Source organism: Chelonia mydas, chromosome 11 (genome assembly GCF_015237465.2).
Source record: "Chelonia mydas isolate rCheMyd1 chromosome 11, rCheMyd1.pri.v2, whole genome shotgun sequence".
Lineage (NCBI taxonomy): Eukaryota > Metazoa > Chordata > Testudines > Cheloniidae > Chelonia > Chelonia mydas.
The window spans coordinates 62,075,128-62,098,864 of record NC_051251.2 but is presented as its reverse complement, the minus strand read 5'-3'; the positions used below and the strand labels follow the sequence as shown (position 1 = coordinate 62,098,864).

The 23,737-nt window shown below is 46.0% G+C and overlaps 2 protein-coding genes across 3 annotated transcripts in view; one reads left to right on the top strand and one right to left on the bottom strand.

Annotated features, from left to right (window-relative positions):
* Positions 1–23,737, top strand: part of DYTN (dystrotelin) — a 61,211-nt gene that overhangs the window by 32,200 nt on the left and 5,274 nt on the right. Inside the window, exons 12-15 of the mRNA XM_043525574.1 lie at positions 963–1,033; positions 8,524–8,683; positions 10,011–10,515; positions 19,065–19,214. Of these exons, the coding sequence (XP_043381509.1) occupies positions 963–1,033; positions 8,524–8,683; positions 10,011–10,515; positions 19,065–19,168 (840 nt within the window). The 3' untranslated portion in view covers positions 19,169–19,214. The remainder of the gene's footprint in view (positions 1–962; positions 1,034–8,523; positions 8,684–10,010; positions 10,516–19,064; positions 19,215–23,737) is intronic.
* LOC122462437 lies at positions 488–19,217 on the bottom strand. 2 transcript variants are annotated; one of them, XR_006284974.1, is made up of 3 exons: positions 18,985–19,217; positions 1,982–2,576; positions 488–1,648 (listed from the first exon to the last, which is right to left on the bottom strand). XR_006284974.1 is itself a non-coding variant. In XM_043525575.1 (2 exons), exons 1-2 carry the CDS (start codon positions 19,028–19,030, stop codon positions 2,002–2,004), a joined length of 621 nt encoding a protein of 206 aa, XP_043381510.1. In that variant the 5' UTR covers positions 19,031–19,217; the 3' UTR covers positions 488–2,001. The 2 variants fall into 2 exon arrangements, 1 of the variants encoding a protein (XP_043381510.1); XM_043525575.1 differs by having other exon boundaries at positions 488–2,576.

The following is a 23,737-nucleotide window of genomic DNA, read 5'->3' as shown; positions in this document are numbered from 1 at the left end:
GCTCCCTGCCCAGCAGCCATGTTAGGGGCATACTGGGAGTGGGTGGAGGTAAATGCATTGCACAGCAGTATTGCTTTATTTTCCAGGGGCCATGGGAATCAGAATGTAAGTTAGAGTAGCCTCAGGTTAGGCAGCCTCTGCATAGCCCTAGACTATGGGGAGCCCAAAAGAGGTCAAGGCCAATTTTGCCTCCCCACCCCTCTGTCTCTTCCCCAGCTCCAGAATGGAGTAATTGAGAATCAGTCCCCGTATATCAGCTCATCTATTTTGCCATCACACCCGTGCCTCTCTTCAGGAGCTGTACTTCCATGGAGAACATGAGACACTGTCAGCCACCATGTACCAGCAGTAGCAGCTGTGAGCATCTGCAGATGTTCAAGTCAAGAGCACTTCACCTCATTGTCAGGCATGCATTCATTTCAGAAGAGAGAGAGACAGGACTGCTGCCTTTGGGTTCCTGCAGTGTATTCTTTTTCCATCTGGTGAGGTAGCCTGGGGTTTTGTCATGCTGGCTATTGACTTGTTTAGTTTCTCCATGAGCTGAGAATTCTTTCTGAGGAGCTTTATCCTTCTTTTTTGTTCTACACTGACATCATGCTGGTTTTTCAGTGCTGCTTTAAAAGACACAGATTGGAAGTCCTAGAGTCCTGTTTTGTCAGAAGGTAGATATAGGATGTACCAGAACTGTACCAGACATGCGCTAAATCAAGATGCTTAGGGGTTCCTGAGGATCTGCTTCCAGGCACAGTGGAAAAGTGTGATCCATAGAGAAGTATCCAGACTGTTAGAAATGTGCTAATACCTCAAGTTAATGGCAGTCAAATAACTCAAGACAAAAACTGTAATGTAGACATATCCTAAATGTGATATTACTTGCTTACAGCAAGGTTTACACAGCAAATATGATTACAAGCACCACACTGGTAAAATTCAAAACAGAATCTTCTCTCTTTCTTCCATAGGCAATAGCCTCTATTAAGGCAGAATTGTTAAAAGCTCATGAATCCATCAAAGCCCTTCACAGTGAGAAGAGGTAGGTAAGTGTGTTAAAACCAAAGCTGAAGCCAAATGGAGATAAGTGTTTTAATATTAAAACCAGACAACTTGAATAAACATTACTGCTTCTTTCCTTCCAGTCCCAACCCTTCATTTCCAACCCTAAACCAGACCAAAGCAAGAGAAAGGTTTTTATCCTTGTGCAGTGTGTGTGTGTGTGTGTGTGTGTGTGTGTCCGTCCGTCCGTCCATCAGATTTTTTCTATCTGTCAAATGCTGGGATACAGCTCTCGTGTGCATTGTTCAGTGAGACAGCTTGCAAGTCTTAATTCTGTCATGTGGGCATCAATTTAATGAGCCAAATTTTCTGCTGGTGTCAATTGGCATGGTTCCATTTAAGTCAAAGAAACTGTGCCAGTTTACACCAGGGAAGAGTTTGGCCTTACACATGGGTCAGTAATATATACCATTAAATGCAGTATATGTTAATTGTGGCCTCTTATTCTCTTTTTCATGTTCTCAAGAGCCATGTCAGAGAACCTCATTAATATGTGTTGTCACTTACTAATTTCTCTTTAAATATTGTTACAAGAATTAAGCTGTTTTTATTGGCTCCTCACGAACACAGCAAGATAGTTCAGCTCCTATCATCCCTGCAAAAGAACAAAAAAAAGTACAAATAATTTTCCAAGTCCTTTTTTATATTATTATTATATTATCATTTAAATTTACTACTAATACAAGCAAAATCTTCTGCCTTTTCCAGAACACAAGTTGGAAATAACCCCTAGAATGCAGCTTTATTATCCCAAATCATGATTGCATGATGTGATGCATTGATAACAATAAACTTTTTTGAAAACATGAAGCATATTATTTGTAAACAAGTCTTAAAATAGCAAAACACTCAAACAATGTTGGTCAGACCAGCTGCCTTAACAAAACCACACACACACAATCACACACACACACAAAATACTTAATACCTGACACAATCCCCATGCCACTACATGTTCTCTCGCCCCATGTTCTCCTTTCCCTTCTTTACACATTTTCCCTTCACTTGGCAGTGGGGTAGGGAGGTGGATGTTTCCATTAGAGAAGAGTTGAAGAAGGAAGGCTGCATGGAGTTTAGTTGTCCTGTCCCACTGCTTTTGAATCCTGTATGAATCTGAGGTATGTTGCAGGATGATCGTGCTGTGGTGTGGGGGAGGCAACAGGAGATGGTATTCTGGCAGCCATTATGGACAGGAGTCGCTGAAACAGTTCCCTGTTGAGCTCTGTCTCCCTCCCTAAGCCACCATTCCTGTTCCAGGAACTGCTTTCCAAGTGCCAGCCCCCTCGCTGAAACCCTGTTCTCTACCTGGGTGGTGAGCCCCAGCCTTTCCTCTTGCCTGTCAGTATGCTGTTGTTTCAGTCTTTCATCCCTCTTCTTCTGGTACCAGACCCGCTGGTCTGCCCTCTTAAGATCATCAACCATAATTTTGTCATGGAAACTCTTCCTTTTGGAATGGTTTGTGAAGGTACCTTGGGCCAGGGATCGAATTCCTGAAGAACAGCAGGCAGTAGAGGTTGAGGGTCCTGAAAAAGGACAAGAAAAAGGATTGTTGTCTAAAGTAGCTCAGCGGAGGAGCACAGAATTAATTATGGTGAAATCTCAAGAACATAAAATGTAACATTTCTAAAGTGAACACAAATTGTGACGGGAAGGCTTCAGTCCTCATGCTGTCTCTGAACACAGCCTTGTTAGTCACAGTTACAGAAGTGTGAAGACAATGGTAAGTTTAAAATTGTAACTTTTTTCTGTTTCATAAAGATTTCGTAACTAATTGTCATGCAGGGGAGGAGGAGAGGTGTGTATATTGCCCTTGCTGCAAAAGGCTTTTTCTGTCATTTCAGGTCTTTCATATTTTGGAAGATGACATAAGTGTTCTTGTGGTGCTCTATTGGCAGAGGGACATGTTATTCCAAGCTGCTGGAGGGAAACATACAGTGTATGCAGCTGAAGTATTCAAACATATAGTGACCAAACAGCATATCTGAGAGTGGGGTGGACTAGTCAGCTATATGGGGGGGGGGGGAGGTGTCCTGGAAAATATACCCTTCCCCACAATGTGATTATCTATGTGGAGCTCCTGCTTCAGGAAAAGCATGCAGCTATCAGCAGCCAGGATTGGGTCAGAATCCATGAAGGAATTAACCTTAAGAGCTGACACAGCATCTTTGGCTTACCCTGTTACTGTTGCATACAAATATGCTAAAATCTGCAGTTTTTCTCCACCCTGCGCCTGGCGAAAAACTGAGTTCTGGGGAAAAACTGATGCCCCACTCGTACTTTGGAGAAATGAATTTGGGACCCGCAGACTGCATGGATTACGCTTAACAGAAATGAGCTAGATTTGGAAATAGAAGACTTTTCCCCAAACACACATGCTCAGTTCGCTGTTCAGGCAGCTGTATAGACCCAGGAGGAATGATTACAGCGTGGGATATTTCTTATTGCTGAAGGGAAATCATGAATGACCCTAGCAAACATCTGTGACTTAACAGCTACAATAACCTTTACAGCTGTTTATGAATCTTTGAAATTTCAGGTTGCCATTTTGAACTAAACAAGTGGGGGGAAGGGAAGGCAAACACCACGGTGCTGTGCTACAATCCACCATTATTGGCCACACGCTGATAGCTGGGTCTTATTTTTACGTTGCTTCTTAGAGCAGAAATCCCTTCCATTACTGTAATAATAAACTGTAAATTTGAATCATACACTTACTGGGCTTTGGGGCCGCTTCAGACTGCACCGTGTTTGTTGCAAATTTTGGCAGTGGGCTGTTCCTCGGGCAGGGGGATCAAACAGCTCTTCCAAGTAGGGACCAAGAACTCGCTGTTGATGCTGATCCACAGCCTGCTCTGGGACTGGTTTCATTAAGAGAGTCACTTCATGCCCTTCACTTGGAGCCTGCTGCTGGCTGCCTTCAGTCCTCATGGTGGATTCAGGGGCCAACATAGAATCATAGAAGATTAGGGTTGGAAGAGACCTCAAGAGGTCATCTAGTCCAACCCCCTGCTCAAAGCAGGACCAACACCAACTAAATCATCCCAGCCAGGGCTTTGTCAAGCCAGGCCTTAAAAACCTCTAAGGATGGAGATTCCACCACTTCCCTAAGTAACCCATTCCAGTGCTTCACCACCCTCCTAGTGAAATAGTGTTTCCTAATATCCAACCTAGACCTCTCCTACTGCAACTTGAGACCATTGCTCCTTGTTCCGTCATCTGCCACCACTGAGAACAGCCTAGCTTCATCCTCTTTGGAACCCCCCTTCAGGAAGTTGAAGGCTGCTATCAAATCCCCTCTCACTCTTCTTTTCTGAAGACTATATAAGCTGAATTCCCTCAGTGTCTCCTCATAAGTCATGTGCCCCAGCCCCGTAATCATTTTTGCTGCCCTCTGCTAGACTCTCTCCAATTTGTCCACATCCTTTCTATAGCAGGGGTCCCAAAACTGGACGCAATACTCCAGGTATGGCCTCACCAATGCTGAATAGAGGGGAATAATCACTTTCCTTGATCTGCTGCCAGTGCTCCTACTAATGCAGCCCAATATGCCATTAGCCTTCTTGGCAACAAGGGCACACTGCTGACTCATATCCAGCTTCTCATCCACTGTAATCCCCAGGTCCTTTTCTGCAGAACTGCTGCTTAGCCTGTTGGTCCCCAGCCTGTAGTGGTGCATGGGATTCTTCCCTCCTCAGTGCAGGACTCTGCACTTGTCCTTGTTGAACCTCATCAGATTTCTTTTGGCTCAATCCTTCAATTTGTCTAGGTCACTCTGGACCCTATCCCTACCATCCAGCATGTCTACCTCTCCCCCCATCTTAGTGTCATCTGCAAACTTGCTGAGGGTGCAATCCATTCCATCATCCAGATCATTAATGAAGATGCTGAACAAAACTGGCCCCAGGACCGACCACTGGGGCACGCCGCTTGATGCTGGCTACCAACTAGATATCGAGCCATTGATCACTACCCATTGATCCCGATGATCTAGCTTTCTATCCACTTTATAGTCCATTCATCTAATCGATACTTTTTTAACTTGCTGGAAAGAACACAGTGGGAGACTGTACCAAAAGCTTTGCTTACGGCAAGATATGGGGAAGGTGGTAGATGTGATATATCAACAAAGCCAGTTATCTCATCATAGAGGTAATCAGCTTGGTCAGGCATGACTTGCCCTTGGTGAATCCATGTTGACCGTTCCTGATCACCTTCCTCTCCTCCATTTGCTTAGACCCTGCAGCCCTGCGGGGTCCTGGGACTGAGTCCTGCGTTAGAGCAATTGCAGTGTAGATGCAAGGGGTGTTAGGCTGGAGCCCAAGATCAAGCTCAGGCTTACATTGCAATGTAGATATACCCATAGGGGCCAGTCCTGTGAGATGCTGAACATCTTCAGCTCCCACTGAAGTTAATGGTAGCTGAGATGATGCATATGAAGCCTGCTGCTTCGGAAACGTACTCTGTCCTGACTCAAGACTATACTTGCCGAGTCTCCAGGAATTAAAGATGAATCTTTAAAGATTGTGTCATGTGGTGAAACCTCCAAGAATGCATCCAACCAAAGTTGGCAACCCTGCTCAAGACCCGATCCCGTAAACAGGAAAATGAGTAACTTTGCTCCCAGGAGCAGTCCCTTTCATTCCTAGTCAGTGGAAATACTCGCACAGGTTAAGTTACTCAGGTGAACGTTTGCTGACAGGAATGGGCACAGAAATAAAGTTTGCGGATGATACAAAGCTGGGAGATATTGCCAATTTAGAGAAGGACAGGGATATCCTACAGGAGGATCTGGATGACCTTGTAAACTGGAGTAATAGTAATAGGATGAAATTTAATAGTGAGAAGTGTAACGTCATGCATTTTATTAATAACAAGAATTTTAGTTATAAGCTAGGGACGCATCAATTAGAAGTAACAGAGAAGTAACGGAGGAGGAGAAGGACCTTGGAGTATTGGTTGATCATAGGATGACTATGAGCTGCCAATGTGATATGGCCGTGAAAAAAGCTAATGCGGTCTTGGGATGCATCAGGAGAGGTATTTCCAGTAGGGATAAGGAGGTTTTAGTACCGTTATACAAGGCAGTGGTGAGACCTCACCTGGAATACTGTGTGCAGTTCTGGTCTCCCATGTTTAAGAAGGATGAATTCAAACTGGAACAGGTACAGAGAAGGGCCACTAGGATGATCCGAGGAATGGAAAACTTGTCTTATGAAAGGAGGCTCAAGGAGCTTGGCTTGTTTAGCCTAACTAAAAGAAGGTTGAGGGGAGATATGATTGCTCTCTATAAATATATCAGAGGGATAAATACCGGAGAGGGAGAGGAATTATTTAAGCTCAGTACCAATGTGGACACAAGAACAAATGGATATAAACTGGCCACCAGGAAATTTAGACTAGAAATTAGACGAAGGTTTCTAACCATCAGAGGAGTGAAGTTTTGGAATAGCCTTCCAAGGGAAGCAGTGGGGGCAAAAGATCTATCTGGCTTTAAGATTAAACTCGATAAGTTTATGGAGGAGATGGTATGATGGGATAACATGGTTTTGGTAATTAAATATTCATGGTAAATAGGCCCAATGGCCTGTGATGGGATATTAGATGGGGTGGGATCCAAGTTACTACAGAAAATTCTTTCCTGGGTATCTGGCTGATGAATCTTGCCCATATGCTCAGGGTTTAACTGATCGCCATATTTGGGGTCGGGAAGGAATTTTCCTTCAGGGCAGATTGGAAGAGGCCCTGGAGGTTTTTCGCCTTCCTCTGTAGCATGGGGCACGGGTCACTTGCTGGAGGATTCTCTGCTCCTTGAAGTCTTTAAACTACTATTTGAGGACTTCAATAGCACAGATATAGGTGTCAGGTTTTTTGCAGGAGTGGTGGGTGAAATTCTGTGGCCTGCATTGTGCAGGACGTCAGACTAGATGATCATAATGGTCCCTTCTGACCTAAATATCTATGGAAAAAAAAATAGCTAAAGATGCTCAGAACCGCACAGGACAGAGCCATTAAATGCTGAAATATAAGGACTATTAAAAGGACTAGTAGAGCTGGTCAAGAATTTTCCAATGAAACATTTTTCCAATCAGGAAATGTTGATCTGTTCATTTTCTGATTCAAAATGACTTTTTGCTTAGAAATTTTAATTTGTACTAAAATAAGTTTTAAAAAAATTTGAAAGGTCGGTATCAAAATGAGATGTTTCAATTGATCTGATCCAAAAAAGTTTTCAGACCATTGGTTCACAAAAAAAATTTGAGATTGACTTTTTATCCCATTTCAGGGTGGGAAAAAATTTCAAAAATCTGAAAAAAAGACTCTCGCAAGGACAGGAAAACCTTTTCTAAACCCAGATCCAAATACTAGTGTTAACTTTGCATGTCCAGACTTCTTACAAGCCTTATGGCTAAATCTTGCTCAGCTGTCATGTATAATCCCATTGAAGGGGTCAGTGGGGCTACTGGCATGAGGAAAGTGAGCAGATGAGTTCTGTCTTTACCCCTAGTGTGGGTTTTTCTGAGTACATACTGATTAATGTATTTCTTTTTTCAAAAATAGAGCTGGAAGAAACCATTTAGTAAAAGACTGATTTATAACACCATTGCTTCTTGCTTATGTGAACCAACACATTATCCAATGGAAAGTTAATAAACTAGAACTCTTGGATGTAATAGAAGAGTGGGGATAACTATTTCAATTGAGCAATATACAGCAGCTGTCTTATTGCTCCAGTGCTAACCAGCTTTTATATCTCTCGCTCCGCCTCAGCAGTGGGCAAGACAAAGCTGTGGGCAGCACTTCTCCGTAAGAGTCTGCCTCTAGGTTAGGGAAATGGGTGGTATTTATGTATTGTCTGCCCTGAGTAGATGTTATGTGCATAGTCTCTAATTATCCTGCTCTAGTATGTGTGGGGGTAGCATTTTTGATTGCAATAACCTCATCTTTCCAAGGACAGTGGCCTCTATAGAAACTTTCTGTGCAATCAGTGGAGGCCATACAGAAGGTCCTTAGCAAGAAGGATCATCATCAAGGAACAATGGGGCAGATTCATCCCTGTGCTGGGGCCAGGACAGACAGCTTGCACTTCCCCACTTTGAGAGCTAGCAGGAGCTGGCTTGACCCCAGGCACAGAGGAGGGCAGCCCTTCTCTTGTCTCTGTTGTGACAGCCCCATGGGCCATTCCAGGAATGTTGAATCACCAGAGCCCAGGACCATCCTGGCCACACCTTCTCCATCCTCCCCATGTCCTGGGCTTCCTGGAATGTCCCTGTGTATAGGCTGCTGTGGAGACAGCTCAGCTCCTGGAGTACTGACCCCTGCACCCTGGGTGGGAAGGTTCTTACACCTGCGCTATAGCCCCTTTGCACTAGCCAAGCTGCAATATTTGTCCTCTCTTGTGCTGTACATTAAGGAGTGTGCATGGAAGATAATTTAGTCCAGTAACTCCCCTGTCCCCCTGTTGCCTGGCAGGTACCTGAGAAAGCAGTTAAACAAATGGAAAGACAAGGTGCTGCTCCTCCACAACTCCCAGGAAGACAAAAGCTGCAGACTAGAAGCAAAGCTCCAAGTCCTGATAGCAAACCATGAGAGTGTGCAGATGGAGCTGCAGCAAATGAGGCAGGAAATAAAGGTACAGAGAACAGTGTACCAAGAATCTTGACAACAATTTGGCTTTGACATGTTCTGACCACTGCGCACCAGCATTGTCTCATTGTTACTTTGTGCTCCCCCTCTTGTCTCTTATTGATAGATGGATAGAAAGCAGGGGCTCTTTTTGTTCTGTTTGAACAGCACCTAGCACAATGGGGCTCGTAGGCACTACCACAGTACGAATAAATAAATAAGAGTAATAATTAATAATAAATAGCTGAGTGAGAGTGAAAACACCCTTTCTGTGCAAATTCCAACCATAAAAAAGGCTCCAAAGAGAATTGCTCAATGCATCTTAAGCAAGACTGGACACATCACTAGACGGTGCAGTCTAAAGAACAATCTTATCTTGTCAGATGATAAGAATTAGAGATCTAGTCTGATAATTAAAGGAAAATCTTTCCTTGCTGCGGATCAATATCTTATTTTGCCTTTTTCTTTTGGAATATTTTAATTCTGATTCATTTAAAGTAACCTTTGGTTTCTAAAGTTCAAATGATGTTCTCACTCTAAAATATTAGTCCATATGCTATGCAAATACATACAGCTGAATATACATGCAATTTGTTTGCATGAGTCATATGTACATACACACACACATTGCATGGGTGTGGGTGTGCGTGTATATATACTCTGCCTATATTTTTAGTTAAATTCTTTTAGAATAATTTTCCAGCAAATTAAATCTTGGGCTACTGTGATGTCCCCTTTTTACTGGCACAATAAGATACAATATCTTGAGACTGAAGTTGCAATAAATCGAGACATAGAAAATTGTGGAAGGAAACCTATGTACAATAAAATTAGACCCAAGACACTGAAAATCAGGCAGGAGTCACTAGAAGAAGAAAAAGGCAGAGATGGTGTTTCGTGATAGACACCAAACTTTTATGGGCCTGATCCAAAATCGACTGAAGTCAATGGAATAACTCCTGTTGATTTGTTGTTATATTGCAGTAGTGTCTAAAGTCCCCAGCCATGATCAGGACTCCATGGGGCTAAGTGCTGTACAAACACATGAAGAGAAAGTCCCTGTCCTGAAAAGCTACAACCTGATTAATCAAGACCGACAAGGGAAGCATTACTATCCTCTTTTTAGGGGTGGAGAAACTGAGTCATGGAGATTCACTGATTTGCCCGAGGTCATACAGGATGTCTGTGGTAGGGAGGGAAGGAACTGAAACCACATCTCTTGAGTCTCATTTCAGTTCTTTAACTACAAAACCATCCTACCTCTTTAACAGGTTTCCATTGGCTTTGTATCAAGCTTTATAAGCAAGAGGTTTCCTGTGTTGTGTTCATTTCAGGCAATGTTACAACCACCAAACCATCCTTCATTTGTACTGTGTCAAAATATGATGCCAAAAAGTGAGGACCCCTGGAAGGAAAGAAAGCTTCACAATGGATCAGATTCAGCTCTGGCAAAACCCATCCCCACTAGCTTCACTGAGTTGAAATCCCTGGATCCCTCCTCCTCTGCAGAAAAAAGGCAGCTACTACAGACTCAGACTGATCCAGCTGCAATGAACCTGAGATCATCAGGTACCACTTTGGGGTCGATATTCCTGCAGAATGGCAATCCCCTAATGAGACAGCATGAAAAATCAAAAGAGAAGGGAATTCCTCAGACAGATCAGGAGGGGATATCACAACCTGAAAGGACCAGGAACCTTCCCCAGGAAATTATGACCACAGCTTCTAGTCCCACTGCAGCAGAATTGCCATTTAATGAGAAGGAGGTGAATGAAGAGAAGGAACTGCAGCAGCTAGTGCTGAAGCTGAAGGATGCTTTATCTCTCCAACTGCAACCAGGTAAGAGTTCTAAAGTCACAGATAGTAGGTCTGATTGTCTTCTGACCTACATCCAATTTAATCCAGCATAGCTCTATAGACTTCATTGGCGCTACGCCGGACACATATGTGAGTGAGTGGAAAATCAGACCTGATGGACCAAACTCTATTCTGGTGTAAATGAGTGAAGCATCACTGACTTAAAGTGTCACCCTTTGGCACCAACAGAGAATTTAGTCCATTGAGTCTAGCATGAGGTGCCTTTATATTTACACTTTGAGTCAGTCAGGTGCTGCACTTATTTGCACCCTTCTCTACAAATTTGAGATCTCATTTGAATTTCTTTCGCTGGTTCAAAATTACTCTAAAAAGGATGCCCACAGAGTTCACATCCATTCTTTAAACATCAGGGATGTGTCCTTCGTATCTCCTCTTCACAGAAGTCGCAGAGTATGTAATGATGGCACCTGCTGTTTTTCATCAATTTGAATATAATTTGGTGAGACAGTATATTAACAACTAGATAATTTGTGTTACATAAGTGTCTTTTACTTCTAGATGTGCAGTAACTAAACCTCACTGCATCCCTTGACATTAGCAGAAAGCTTTTATATGGAAATCTGAAATACATGGGAGACAATAGGTCTCAGGATATTTGCGTTAGATGTGCTTCCTGGCACTGTAAATTACTAAGGAGAGAGTGACATGGCATTCTGAGGAACCTGTAGTTCTTCAAGTGATTACTCATTACAATTCCAAGTAGGTGTGTGCACTCTGCGTGCACAATTGTCTAAAGGTTTTTCCCCTAGTGGTACCTGTCGGGTCGGCTGTGGAGCCCCCTGGAGTGGCGCCCTTATGGCAGTGAATATAGGTCCCTGCCGACCTGCTGCCTCTTCAGTTACTTCTTACCACCAGTGACGGTCTTTGAAGCTACTTTGTTCTCTTGCCTTGGGCAAGCTCTTCTCCTAATGAACAGTTATTCTTGTATTGTATATAGTTCTACTTAGTTCTTTCTAGTATTTTAGTTAATTAGTTCGTAGATAAGTTTCTGTTGGGGGATACCCCCTCCCCGTTATCCTACTACCCTCCAGGGACTGGGGTATGCTTTGGTCTTCAAAACTTGTGAGTCTTGCCAGAAGCCTATGCCCAGGGGAGACCCTCACGACTCCTGCTTAAAGTGCTTGGTGGAAACCCACAAAACTGACAAGTGCAAAATCTGCAGGAGTTTCTGCCCAAGGACTAAAGGAGAGAGACTTTAGACTTAAGCTTGTCCTTATGGAGTCAGCTCTCCATCCCCAGCTGGCTCAGACCGCGTCAGGATCCAAGCCCAGCACTTCGATGCGGAGCGCACCAGCCTCAGTAAGGAAGGCTGCGGTGGCAGCGAAGGATTTGGGGCCCATAGACCTGCAGCACCACCACTCTCTGGCACTGAAGACAAGTTTGTCGACTTCTCGGCACCAATTTCACTCACCGGTGCCGCATAAGAAGCTGAGAAGAGCTGAAAGGGGGCACCTGCTGACTGTCCGAGCAGTGGAGCACGATGGTGCCCGTGGAGTGCGTCCCACATCGGGACACTCAACTCCTGCTCAGGGACAGCCGGTATTGTTGACTCTGACCATCCAGGCAGAACTGTTGACTCTGATTCTGTTGGACCCCCCCAGGACGAGAAAGCCAAATTGGGGAGTTTGACATGTGTCCACTCCTGACACGTTCGAGGCTGCCAGGAACTTCATAGAGATGGCAACCCAGCAGTCCCCAGCACCGGCAAAGCCAGCAGCACCAACACTGCACAGGGGGGCTGGACTGTCCAAAGCAAACCAGCCATGCTGCGGCACCGGTCGTCCTCGCCTCAGCACTGAACACTGGCACCAGCCCACACGGCGCCGCCATGGAGCCCGAGATCAGACTCGTCCTCAGAGTTAGAACCAGAATTGTACGTCTCCAGATGCAGCCAGCACCAGTCTCGTTGCTCCAGATATAACGAGATGCAACAACTTCCAATGATGTCCTGGCCACCACAGTGGCAGGCACCCGCTCATTGGCCATTCTGGACTCCCTGGGCGTATCATCAAGCCCAGGGGCCAAGCTTCACGTCCCTTTCAGTCACCTCGGACAGATGGGGGACCTCTGTCTGCCTCAATGGTGAGAGAACCTCCAAGGGATTCGGAGCCCAGTGCCCAGGACAACACCGAACCCGGCACCGAGTTGGCATCTAGCAACACATCTGCACTGCGCAGGAAGCACCTGCACGGGAGGACCTCCATGAGTTGGAAGGTCAGGAGAATCCCATGCCTATGAGGGATTCTTCATTCTCCTCCCCGGATGAGGCAGTACCTGGATGGTCTGCCTCCTTACCGGCTTTGGACAATAGAGCCCATCAGGAGCTGCTCAGAAGAGTAGCCCAAGATCTGGGCCTGAAAGCGGAGGAGGTGTCAGAAGAAATGGACCCTATGATGAACATTCTGAGGCCAGAAGACCTTTCCAGGGTGGCCTTGCCATTGATCAAGACCATCCACAATACTACCAAGACCCTCTGGCACATTCCTGCTTCCATTCCTCCCACGGCTAAAGGGGTGAAAAGGAAGTACTTTGTACCCTCTAACGGGTATGAATACCTTTTCACCCTCCCTCAGCTGGATATGCTGGTCGTGGATGCAGCCACGGCCAAGGAAAGGCAGGGTCACCAGGGCCCCACTCTAAAGTCTAAAGAGGCAAAGAAGCTAGACCTCTTCGGCCATAAGGTCTATTCCACCGGGGGACTCCTGCTTCAAATTGTCAATCAGCAGGCGGTTCTTAGCTGCTACCCTTTTAACTCTTAGAATTCCCTGTCCAGGGAGAACTACTTCCATCTGACTCCCGCTGTGACTCTGGGGCTGCCCTGGAGGAAGGCAAGACCATTGCAAGGACTTCCTTGCAGGCTGCATTAGACTCAGCGGACTCGACCACCCGTACAATGTCTACAGCCATTGTCATGCGGCACAGCTTGTGGCTACAAGTCTCGGGCTTCCCCACAGAGGTCCAACAGACTATACAGGACCTGCCCTTTGATGGTGTGGGTCTCTTCACTGAGCAGACGGACTCTAGGCTCCATAATCTCAAGGACTCTAGAGTGACCTTAAAGTCCTTGGGGCTTCATACGTGGCCGCGCAAAGAAAGCATTTTAAGCCTCAGCCCCTGCCTCGCTTCAACCCCTCTCAGCTGAGGCAAGACTATAAACAGGAGACAGGGTAGGAGTAATAGGAGAAGGCCTCTGCAGTCCTCTTCTACCCAGGGCCAAGGCTCGGTGAGACAGTCGCCAGCTCCCAAGAAAAACTTTTGAAGGTGCGCCCGGGGCCAGCGCACCAGTCCATATCCCGGATCCTTCTCCTTCCTTTGTGAACCATCTATCCTATTTCTACCATGCTTGGGCTCAAACAACATCAGATCGCTGGGTCTTGAGCACGGTAGAATTGGGATATTCTCTCCAATTCTGTACCTGTCCACCCACTTTCCCCATCCCTCTTCAGGGACCCTTCTCACGAGCAACTTCTAGTGCAAGAGGTGTAAATGCTCCTGCAACTCAGAGCAGTAGAAGAGGTACCTATGGAGTTCAGGGGAAGGGGATTCTATTCCCGTTACTTCCTAGTCCCCATGGTCAACGGTGGGCTCTGGCCTATTCTAGCCCTCGAAACATCAACAGATTCATGAAGAAGCTGAAGTTCTGCATGGTCTCCTTGGCTTCCATCATGCCCTCTCTGGATGCAGCGGACTGGTGCGCCGCCCTCAACGTGAAGGATACGTACTTCCATGTGCCCATAGTCCCGTCCCACAGACGTTTCCTTCAAATCGTTGTCAACAACACCCACTGTCAGTTCATGGTCCTCCCCTTCGTCCTCTTGGCAGCTGCTTGGGTGTTCACGAAGTGCATGGCGGTTGTGGCAGCCTTCCTGCGAAAGCGGCAGGTGCAAGTTTTCCTGTATCTGGACAACTGGTTGATCAAGGGTCAATCATGGGCCCAAGTGGAGGACCATGTGAGCCTGGTGCACATGACATTCCTCAGGCTCAGTCTCATTCTAAATGTGGAAAAAAGTCAACTATAACTCCTACGCAGAGGATAGAGTTCATCAGGGCCCTCCTGGACTCCATCCAGGCCAGGGCTTTTCTCCAGGAAGCTCATTTCCTCGCAATGAACGCTATCATAGAGGATCTCAAGATGGCGCAAACTTGTCTGAAGTTGCTCCGGCATATGGCTGCCTGCACGTATGTGGTACAGCATGCCAGGTTGTGGCTACTCCCTCTTCAGGAATGGTTAGCCCGAGTTTACAGGCCTAACAGAGATCACATAGACAGACTGGTCACTCTTACTCCTCAGGTTCTTGAATCCCTCCGACGGTGGCTTGACCTGCAAGCAGTATGTGTGGGAGTGCTCTTCTCCGTACCTCAGACGTTGCTGTCTCTAGTCACAGATGCGTCAGCGATGGGATGGGGGGGTGCACCTGAGTGAACTCAAGACACAGGGCCTCTTGGTACCAGGCAGAACTTTTGCTGCACATCAACATCAGGGAGCTGCGGTCGGTTCGCCTCACTTGCCAGACATTTCAAACCCATCTACAGGGAAGATGTGTATCCGTACTGACAGACAATACCACAGCAGTGTTTTATATAAACCGACAGGGTGGTGCTAGCTCCTCTCCCTGTACCAGAAAGCCCTCAAGCTGTGGGACTTCTGCATCCCCCACTTGATACAATTGGAGGCCTCATACCTTCCCGGTTCACAGAATGAACTGGCCGATCACCTCAGCAGGTTGTTTCACAGCCACGAGTGGTCTCTGCACCTGGATGTCACCATCAACACCTTCCAAAAGTGGGGATCTTCCCAGACAGACGTGTTTGCGACATAGTGCAGCAGGAAGCGTCAACAGTTCTGCTCCTTCCTGAACCAAAGCCTGGGCTTGCTCACGGATGCCTTCTTCCTGTCCTGAAAAGGGCACCTGCTGAATGCATTCCCGCCCTTCCCACTCATCCACACGGTCCTCCTCAAGGTCCAGTGAGAGAAAGCGTAGTTGATTTTAATAGCACCAGCGTGGCCACATCAGTACTGGTTCACCATGCTGCTGGGCCTGTCAGTGGGTACGCCCATTACTTTGCCGTTGGTTCCAGACTTGATCACCCAGGACCATAGCTGCTTCCAGCACCCTAACCTAGAGTCCCTCCATCTCACAGCATGGAAACTCCATGACTGAATCCACTAGAACTTACCTACTCAGACTCGGTTAGGGAGGTTCTCCTCAACAGCAGGAAGCCTTCCACTTGTGCCACTTATCTGGCAAAGTGTAAGAGATTTTCCATTTGGTCTCTCCACAAAGGTATTCCTCCATTGCAGTCCTTGATTCCCTTTTTCCTGGACTACTGCTTTACCTGAAGCAACAGAGGTTGTCAGTTTCATCAATAAAGGTGCACCTGGCAGCAGTTTCAGCTTTCCATCCCAGCTCAACGGGATGCTCAGTGTTTGCTAACCCTGGGGTTGGCCGTTTCCTCAAGGGGCTGGACAAACTGTACCCCCAAGTAAAACAACCAATCCCTCCAGGGGAGTTTAACCCTCCCTTTGAGCCCCTAGCAACGAGTTTGCTGTTCCACCTGTCTTGGAAAGTGGTGTTCCTAGTGGCTATAACATCAGCCAGAAGGGTGTCTGAGCTCAAGGTTTTGATGTCCGAGCCCCCTTATACTGTGTTTTATAAGGACAAGGTACGATTGTGGCCGCACCCAGGTTCCCTCCTGAAGGTAGATTCACAATTTCCCGCAAATCGGGAAATCTTTCTGCCAGTGTTCTATCCTAAGCTGCACGCCAACGACAGGGAATGCATGCTCCATTCCCTGCATGTCAGACGGGCATTAGCCTTTTACATCGAGTGAACAAAGCCATTTAGGAAGTTGATGGAGCTCTTCATTGCTATTGCAGAAAGAATGAAAGGTCTCCCTATTTCGTCTCAGAGAATCTCTTCTTGGATCACGGCCTGCATCAGTACATGCTATGACTTAGCAAAGATTCCAGCCCCAGCATCGACAGCGCACTCCACAAGAGCACAGGCTTCATCTGCAGCATTCCTGGCACAGGTCCCCATTCATGACATCGGCAGGGCAGTGACGTGGTCGTCTATTCACACCTTTACGTCGCACTATGCCATCACTCAGCAGGCGAGAGACGATGCCGCGTTTGGTAGACACATGCTACAGTCGGCAACTCAGTGAACTCCGACCCCTCCTCCAGGGGACTGCTTGGGAGTCACCTACTTGGAATTGACATGAGCAATCACTCAAAGAAGAAAAAATGGTTACCTACCGTTCGTAACTGTTGTTCTTCAAGATGTGTTGCTCACGTCCATTCCAAGACCCACCCACCTCCCCTCTTTCAGAGTATCCGGCAAGAAGAAACTGAAGAGGCGGCAGGTCAGCAGGGACCTATTTCACCACCATAAGGGTTCCATTCCAGGAGGCTCCACAGCCAACCTGAAGGGTACCACTAGGCGAAAAACCTTCCAACAATTGTGCATGTGGCGCGCACACACCCGCTTGGAATGGACATGAGCAACACATCTTGAAGAGCAATAGTTATGAAAGGTAGGTAGCCAGTTTTTGTATGTCTCTCACTGACAGGAAGTGGCTAGATTCATAGGTCACCTGTGTTATGCTGGATGGATTTTCAAGGCGGGAGGGACCAACCAGTTCTAGCCTCCATTCCCCTCCCTGACTTCCAGTCCCACCTCTTTGCCTAGCGAGTCCCAGGTTCCACCCCTCACCCCAGGTTCCAGTCGCAGTTTCTTTTCCCCCTGCTCCACTTCCAGTCTCACCAGACACCTTGTCCCAATCTACTCTTCCCTGCTCCACAGTCCAGTTTTTGTTACCGCTGTATTCAAATGAGACAGCTTTTCCTCTGTGCTAGCTGACTGCCAGTAGCAGGTCACTGACAGCACAGGAGAGACAAGCTCACTGCTCTCAAGTTCTAGTGCCAACTCCGTCCTGGACCAGAGCAGCCATTATAGGGAAAGTTTGACTTTGCCCTTGTAGCCTTATGGAGGAGGAGCATGCTCACAGTTGCTATGTGGGGATAGCACATGTGCAGTCCTGGCCCGTGTAGAAGCTGTGAGGGGATGGAGCATGCTCATTGAGGATGGATTCTTCGGAGATTTTAGGTTTTAAGCTCTAACACATCTCTACTGAGCATGTGCAACCTGCGATTCTTCAAAGCCTTATAGGATGGTCAAATTTGGGCAGATTTTCCAAGGGATAGAAGGAGGCACATCCCTGCCACAAAGGTCACTGCCTGATGAATTTCTACTCCCTGCTTCAAAACATGGGGGTGTTAAAAAATTCTGGTGACCTTTTCTTTGAAATACTCTAACATGGTCAAAACAATATTTTCCCTCTCCTTGTTCTGAGAAATGGCTGGGCCATTTTGGCTGAAATTGTCCAGACAAGTTCATGGGGAAAAATTAGCAGGTGCTCCACATCCACTGGCAACCAAGCTCCCCCCTCCTCGCTTCCTTCCCCACTCTCCCCGCCCCCCGCAAGCGTGGCAAGTTCCCACTCCTCGCCCTCCCTCCCAGCGCTTCCCGCCCTCCTGCCACCTAACAGCTGTCTGGCAGTGCTTAGGACTTTCCGGGAGGGAGGGGAAGGAGCAGGGATGCGGCACACTGAGAGGAGGAGGCAGAGAACAGGCAGGGCAGGGGACTTGGGCGAGGGCAGTGCAGGGGTGGGGTCAGGAGATCAAGCACCCACTGGGCAAAGGGGAAGTCAGTGCCTATGCATATAAGTCACAGAGCAAAGACCAACTCAACATGAGTAGAGATATAATCTGACAACTCTCTTCATAGTTTATAAATAGCATATTAGACATGTGGCAGACCCAAGCATTGAACCCAGATCTCCTAATTGCCACTACAGTGCTGTCACCACAACACTAGCCTTCCTCTCTCAGCTTGCAATCACTCTAGAATTACTCCAGATTTGCACTCATGCAAGATCAGCATTTGATCCTCAATGCTTGAGTGATTTAAAACTGGAGAAGACCTAGTACTGTAGAGGAACAGGTTTCAGAGTAGCAGCCATGTTAGTCTGTATTCACAAAAAGAAAAGGAGTACTTGTGGCACCTTAGAGACCAACAAATTTATTTGCATCCGATGAAGTGAGCTGTAGCTCACAAAAGCTTATGCTCAAATAAATTTGTTAGTCTCTAAGGTGCCACAAATACTCCTTTTCTTTTTACTGTAGAGGAAGTCACTCTCAGCAGTCAATATGGAACAAACTTGCATTGGTGGTCTTCTCTATCTCCAATTTCTATGACTGTGTAATTGGTTGACCCCACAACCAGTCTCCCAGTCACATAAAATCCCCTTATAATCCACCGTCTTATTACAGCATAGCTTTGTTGAGCTCCTAGAATGCCTCTTTTTCATTAATAAGAATGTAATAATGAAAGACAGCAGATAAAACTTTTGTTTCTACAGAGCTACCTTGAATTGGAGTCATATAAAGAGTTATACAGGGAGTTTGCTGCATTCAGGTGCTGTGAAAGAATCTCTTTTCTTTCCAGCTCAGCAGTCTGCTATAAAGCAGGAGTTGGTCTCCACAGCTGAGCATGTTTGCAGGTCCTTCTCTGACCTCATCAGCCAGGTGACTTTGCCAGCTTGGAAGTAATGGAACGCCGGTATTAGCCTTACTACTTCATTGCACTATTGCCCAGGTAATTACAGCCATGTGTCATCTCTAAAGGTGGTCAGATATTGAACTGTAATAATCTAACATAATGGAGTTCTGTCTCTGGGGTCTTTATCAGAGTCTTCTGTGGTGTTAGAGAAGGAATTTTCCTTTATATTAGAACCATGTATTCCTAGCCTATTCCTAACCTGAAGAAAATATAGGGCCAGATCTTGGCCAATACATATCAATATAGTTCTGTTGACTTCAGTGAGGCTATGCTAACATATACAGTTAATGATCTGGCCCATACTGTCTTCTCATTACTATAGTACCTGATAATTGCTTGTGTTTCAGGAAACAGAGGATTTTTTTCCCCCTACATGCACACGTGGAGATGACTTTAGCTAACCAGTCTCATTGATAAGTTGTCTGACATTGTATCATAGTTCAAGAAGCACTGAATAGAAGGAGTAAATCTTTAGTTGTCTTCTCCAAGTTGTCCATTGTCTCCAACATCTGACAGTCGGGTATTTGCATTTTATTAAATTAGCTACTAAATTGGTGAGAAGGAAGAGCTATGAACAATTAGAGGCATTGTATTGCTTTAGAAGCCCCTTCCCTTACTATATCTATATACGTATGGAACTGTTAAAGAGCTTAATATTACTTGAAGGTCTTACAACATCAGAAAAGAAACTTTTATTTTGTTGCTAGCACAGCATAGTCACAGAGTCAGCTGAAAACAAATTATGAAAACATTTCCAACGCAGCACTGAAAATACTTAAGGATGGTGTTTATATATGGAAGATTTGTATGGTATTGAGAGATATTGGAATGCTTATAAGAGTTTAGATGGTTATTTAGGTTATTGCTAGCTGACCACCAGATCCTGTGCCCATTGAAGCCAATGGCAAAGCTTCTATTGACTTCAGCAGTGCAAGCTTTCAGCCTTGGATGCTTTGGAGGGGAGTAAGATAGTGGACAAAAGAAGAAGAATATAATCACTTCTGATTCATCTATAAGAGGTGCCACATTCCACTTTCTCTCCTTCTGGTACATAGAGAGATCTGGAAGGAAAGGACTGAACTCGCACTTAGAAGAAAAGCCACTTGCATTATATGCTGTTCTTTAATGTCCTGGCCTTGGGCCTGATTCTCCATGGTTACATCTGTTTTACACCAATATAACTCCCGTGATTTCAGTGGAGTTATATTGACATAAAATTGAGGTAACAGAAGAGAATCACGCCCATGACAGTTTTGTTATGGAATAGCAATGCTGAAGATTGAGACAATGGTGAGTAGGCTAGGCAGTCATGTTTAGACTATTAATTGTGGTGTTATCACCAGACCGGATATTTTTGTGCGTAACTGTGACCAAAAGCATCCCTGTGTTCACACTCTACATACTATTGTAATCTTTGTATGAAATATGCCGTGTGAGATTTCATCTGAAAATAATAAATAACTTGCTGGTCAATAATACGGTGAAATGTATGAGAGTATTATATGTGAAGTTACAAATTCACTCTATATGATATTAACACATGCTCACAACCAGACAGGCCTGTCTAGGCAAAAGTTGTTAAACAGGCATATCCTAAATAAAGGCATGTATGTTTACCCCTCAATGTACATATAAGTAGTAAATAGGGTCCTCGAGACAGCAGGGGAAGAGATGACTAGAAACAGAACAAGTTGGATTTCATCTAAGACAAAGGGAGGGGGAAAAAAAGAGCATGGAGCCTCCTTCATCACCAGACTCCATGTTGCCTTCTTTACTGCTTGAATAAACTTTACTTTGAAGCAGGGGTGGGCAAACTGCAGCCCGCGGGCCACATCCAACCCACCAGCTGATTTAATTCGGCCCTCGAACTCCTTCTGGGGAGCAGGGTCTGGGGCTTGCCCTGCTCCTGCACTCCAGCTGGGGAGCAGGGTCTGGGGCTGCTCCACAGCTTCCGGAAGCAGCAGCATGTACCCACTCTGGCTCCTATGTTTAGGGGCAGCCAGGGGGCTCCGCGCACTGCCCCTGCCCCAAGTGCTGCCCCCACAGCTCCCACTGGCTGGGAACTGCAGCCAATGGGAGCTGCAGGGCAGCGCCTGCAGACGGGGCAGCGTGCAGAGCTACTTGGCTATGCCTCCATGTAGGAGCTGGAGGGGGGACATATCGCTGCTTCCCTGAGCCCCACCCATGTCCCAACCCCCTGCCCTGACCCCCCCCCCCCACCCTCCGAACCCCTTGAGCCCAGCCTGGAGCACCCTTCTGCACCCCAAACCCCTCATCCCCAGACCCACTCCAGAGCCTGCACCCTCAGCCAGAGCCCTCATCCCCCACCCCTTGCCCCAACCTCCTGCCTCAGCCCTGATCCCCCTCCTGCCCTCTGAACTGCCAGGGCCAGCCTGGAGCACCTTCCTATACTCCAAATCCCTCATCCCCAGCCCCACCCCAGAGCCTGTACCCCCAGCCAGAGCCCTGACCCCCTCCTGCACCCCAACCCCACTTTTGTGAGCATTCATGGCCCACCATACAATTTCCATACCCAGATGCCAAAAAATTTGCCCACCCCTGCTTTGAAGGGTAACCCTCAGAAGAATCCACCAAAGAAAGGGCAGAGAACCCCAAGTTCTCTCTCTTTCTCCTAAGAAGACTAAGACACCAGCACCTTTGGGACTCTGGGAGAGATCTTAACCAAGGAAACTGTCAGCCTCCATCTTGCTGGAAGACTGTGGATAAGAAAGGCCATCTTGAAAAAAGCATTGAGAAAAAACTTGCTAGAATAAGTTTGACTTTTAGATGCATTTTCACAGGTAACCATTTCTAACTCTCTCTCTCTTATACTTGCATTCACTTAAAATCCTAACTTCTTTGTTAATACTTAATAAACTTGTTTTATTTTTAATCTAAATTAATCCAGTACTTTATTTAAACTGAACTGTTTGGTAAGTCCAGTTGAAGTAAACTATTGAATATCAACTCTTTACAGGAGCAAGGAACCTTAATATCTGAACTTTCCAGAAAAGGGCTGGACAGTGCAGAACACCCATTTGGGGGGAAAATCCAGGACTGGGAGTATGTTGGGGTTACCCTGCAAGTCGTATCCAAGGGTGGTGGAAGCCAGAGTGGAGCTGTAGACAGGCTGGCGGGATCAGAGCTGCTGAATCAGGATTGTCTAGCACACACATACTCAGGGTGCAGCCTGCATGCTGGTAGGCTAACTGTGAGCAGTCCAGGTTGGGAACTACAACAGAGATGGATTGTGAGGCACCCATGGTTACAGGGAAGGCAGTGACACAACCCCCTTGCTGGTCTGGGCTGCACCCCAGACTGTGACAAGGACTCACTGTATTGGAAGCAGATACTTTGTTGAATGAGAGGATGAACTAAAGTCTTCTGACTTGGCTTTTCACCAGTGCTGACTATTGCGAATTTCGCTCTTTGTCAGCCCATTCTTGCTCTGCGATATGTTATTATTTGATACATTATTTCCATCAAATTGAGATGTATGTTTCTAGTTGATGACACAAATGAGGAATCAATTACTCTGAAGTACAAATGTACTTTAATGAATAAGAAATGGACGTGATTCAGTTTCCCTTCAGACAGTGGAATTACAGATCACTCAACCTGCTATCAATGTTCTGCAAGAGTACACAGGAGACTTAGTGAACAGAGTACAGAGACATGGATTTGCACAAATCATGAGAGCAGACATAATTCCAAAAATAATGTACCTAAACTAGATCACTTATAGGTGAAGTTAAGGTGCTACACCGATTGACACCAGCTGAGAATCTAGCCCCCAAAAATGAAACTTCTAAGGACAACCAGAGGCTGTTCATGGCTTTAAGGACTAGAAAAAGAACTCGACTTGGGGGAAAATTAATGCACTGATGGAAAAAGATAAAGTGAAGAAGGTCATATGCTGAAACAGAGCTCCATAAATAGGGCAGCAACATTTACGCAGATTGAAACATGGCGTTTAACAAGGAGACGCAGTCTCAGCGGACAGCTTTCTTTTCTGCCTAGAAAAGTTCTGTTTTTTAGAAGTCTTGATGGGATTATAAGGCATCAAGATAAAGGGAGCTATCTGACTCGAATCAAGATGAATAGAAGGCTTTTCTTTGGCAAGACCTCAGCCACCCACTCAAGAAACCTTTAAAGTAGTGATCACGGTAATAAACATTCCTAACTCTTCATATAGACTTTGGTCACAGAAGCCCCAAATCATGCTTAACACAGATGTCAAAGAATACATATGACAAATGAAGGGAAGGAGCTAGATGCTAACAAGACTTTATCTACAAATGAAGAGACATTAAAGAAGGTAAAATGCTAGTTGGCTGGTGATAATACAAGAAGAAATGGAACAAATGGCAGGGCAATAGGGACCAGTGGGAAGCAGGTACGGCTATATCCCCATAAAGAGACACAGAAGCCCGGGGGAATAAGATCTGGATGGGAACTTAGTAGCCTTGGCAGTAGCAACAGTATAGTACATAGTCCCATTTGCCTAGGACACTATGCTTGATGGCCCCAGCCTGTGACATAAGGAAGTACGTTTTCAT

Excerpts from the sequence above, each read along its gene's own strand:
- LOC122462437 (XM_043525575.1), bottom strand. The coding sequence starts at position 19,030 with ATGCAGCAAACTCCCTGTATAACTCTTTATATGACTCCAATTCAAG. Across the intron at positions 2,577-18,984 it reads TTATATGACTCCAATTCAAG|GACCCTCAACCTCTACTGCC; the intron begins GTAGCTCTGTAG and ends GTCCTTTTTCAG.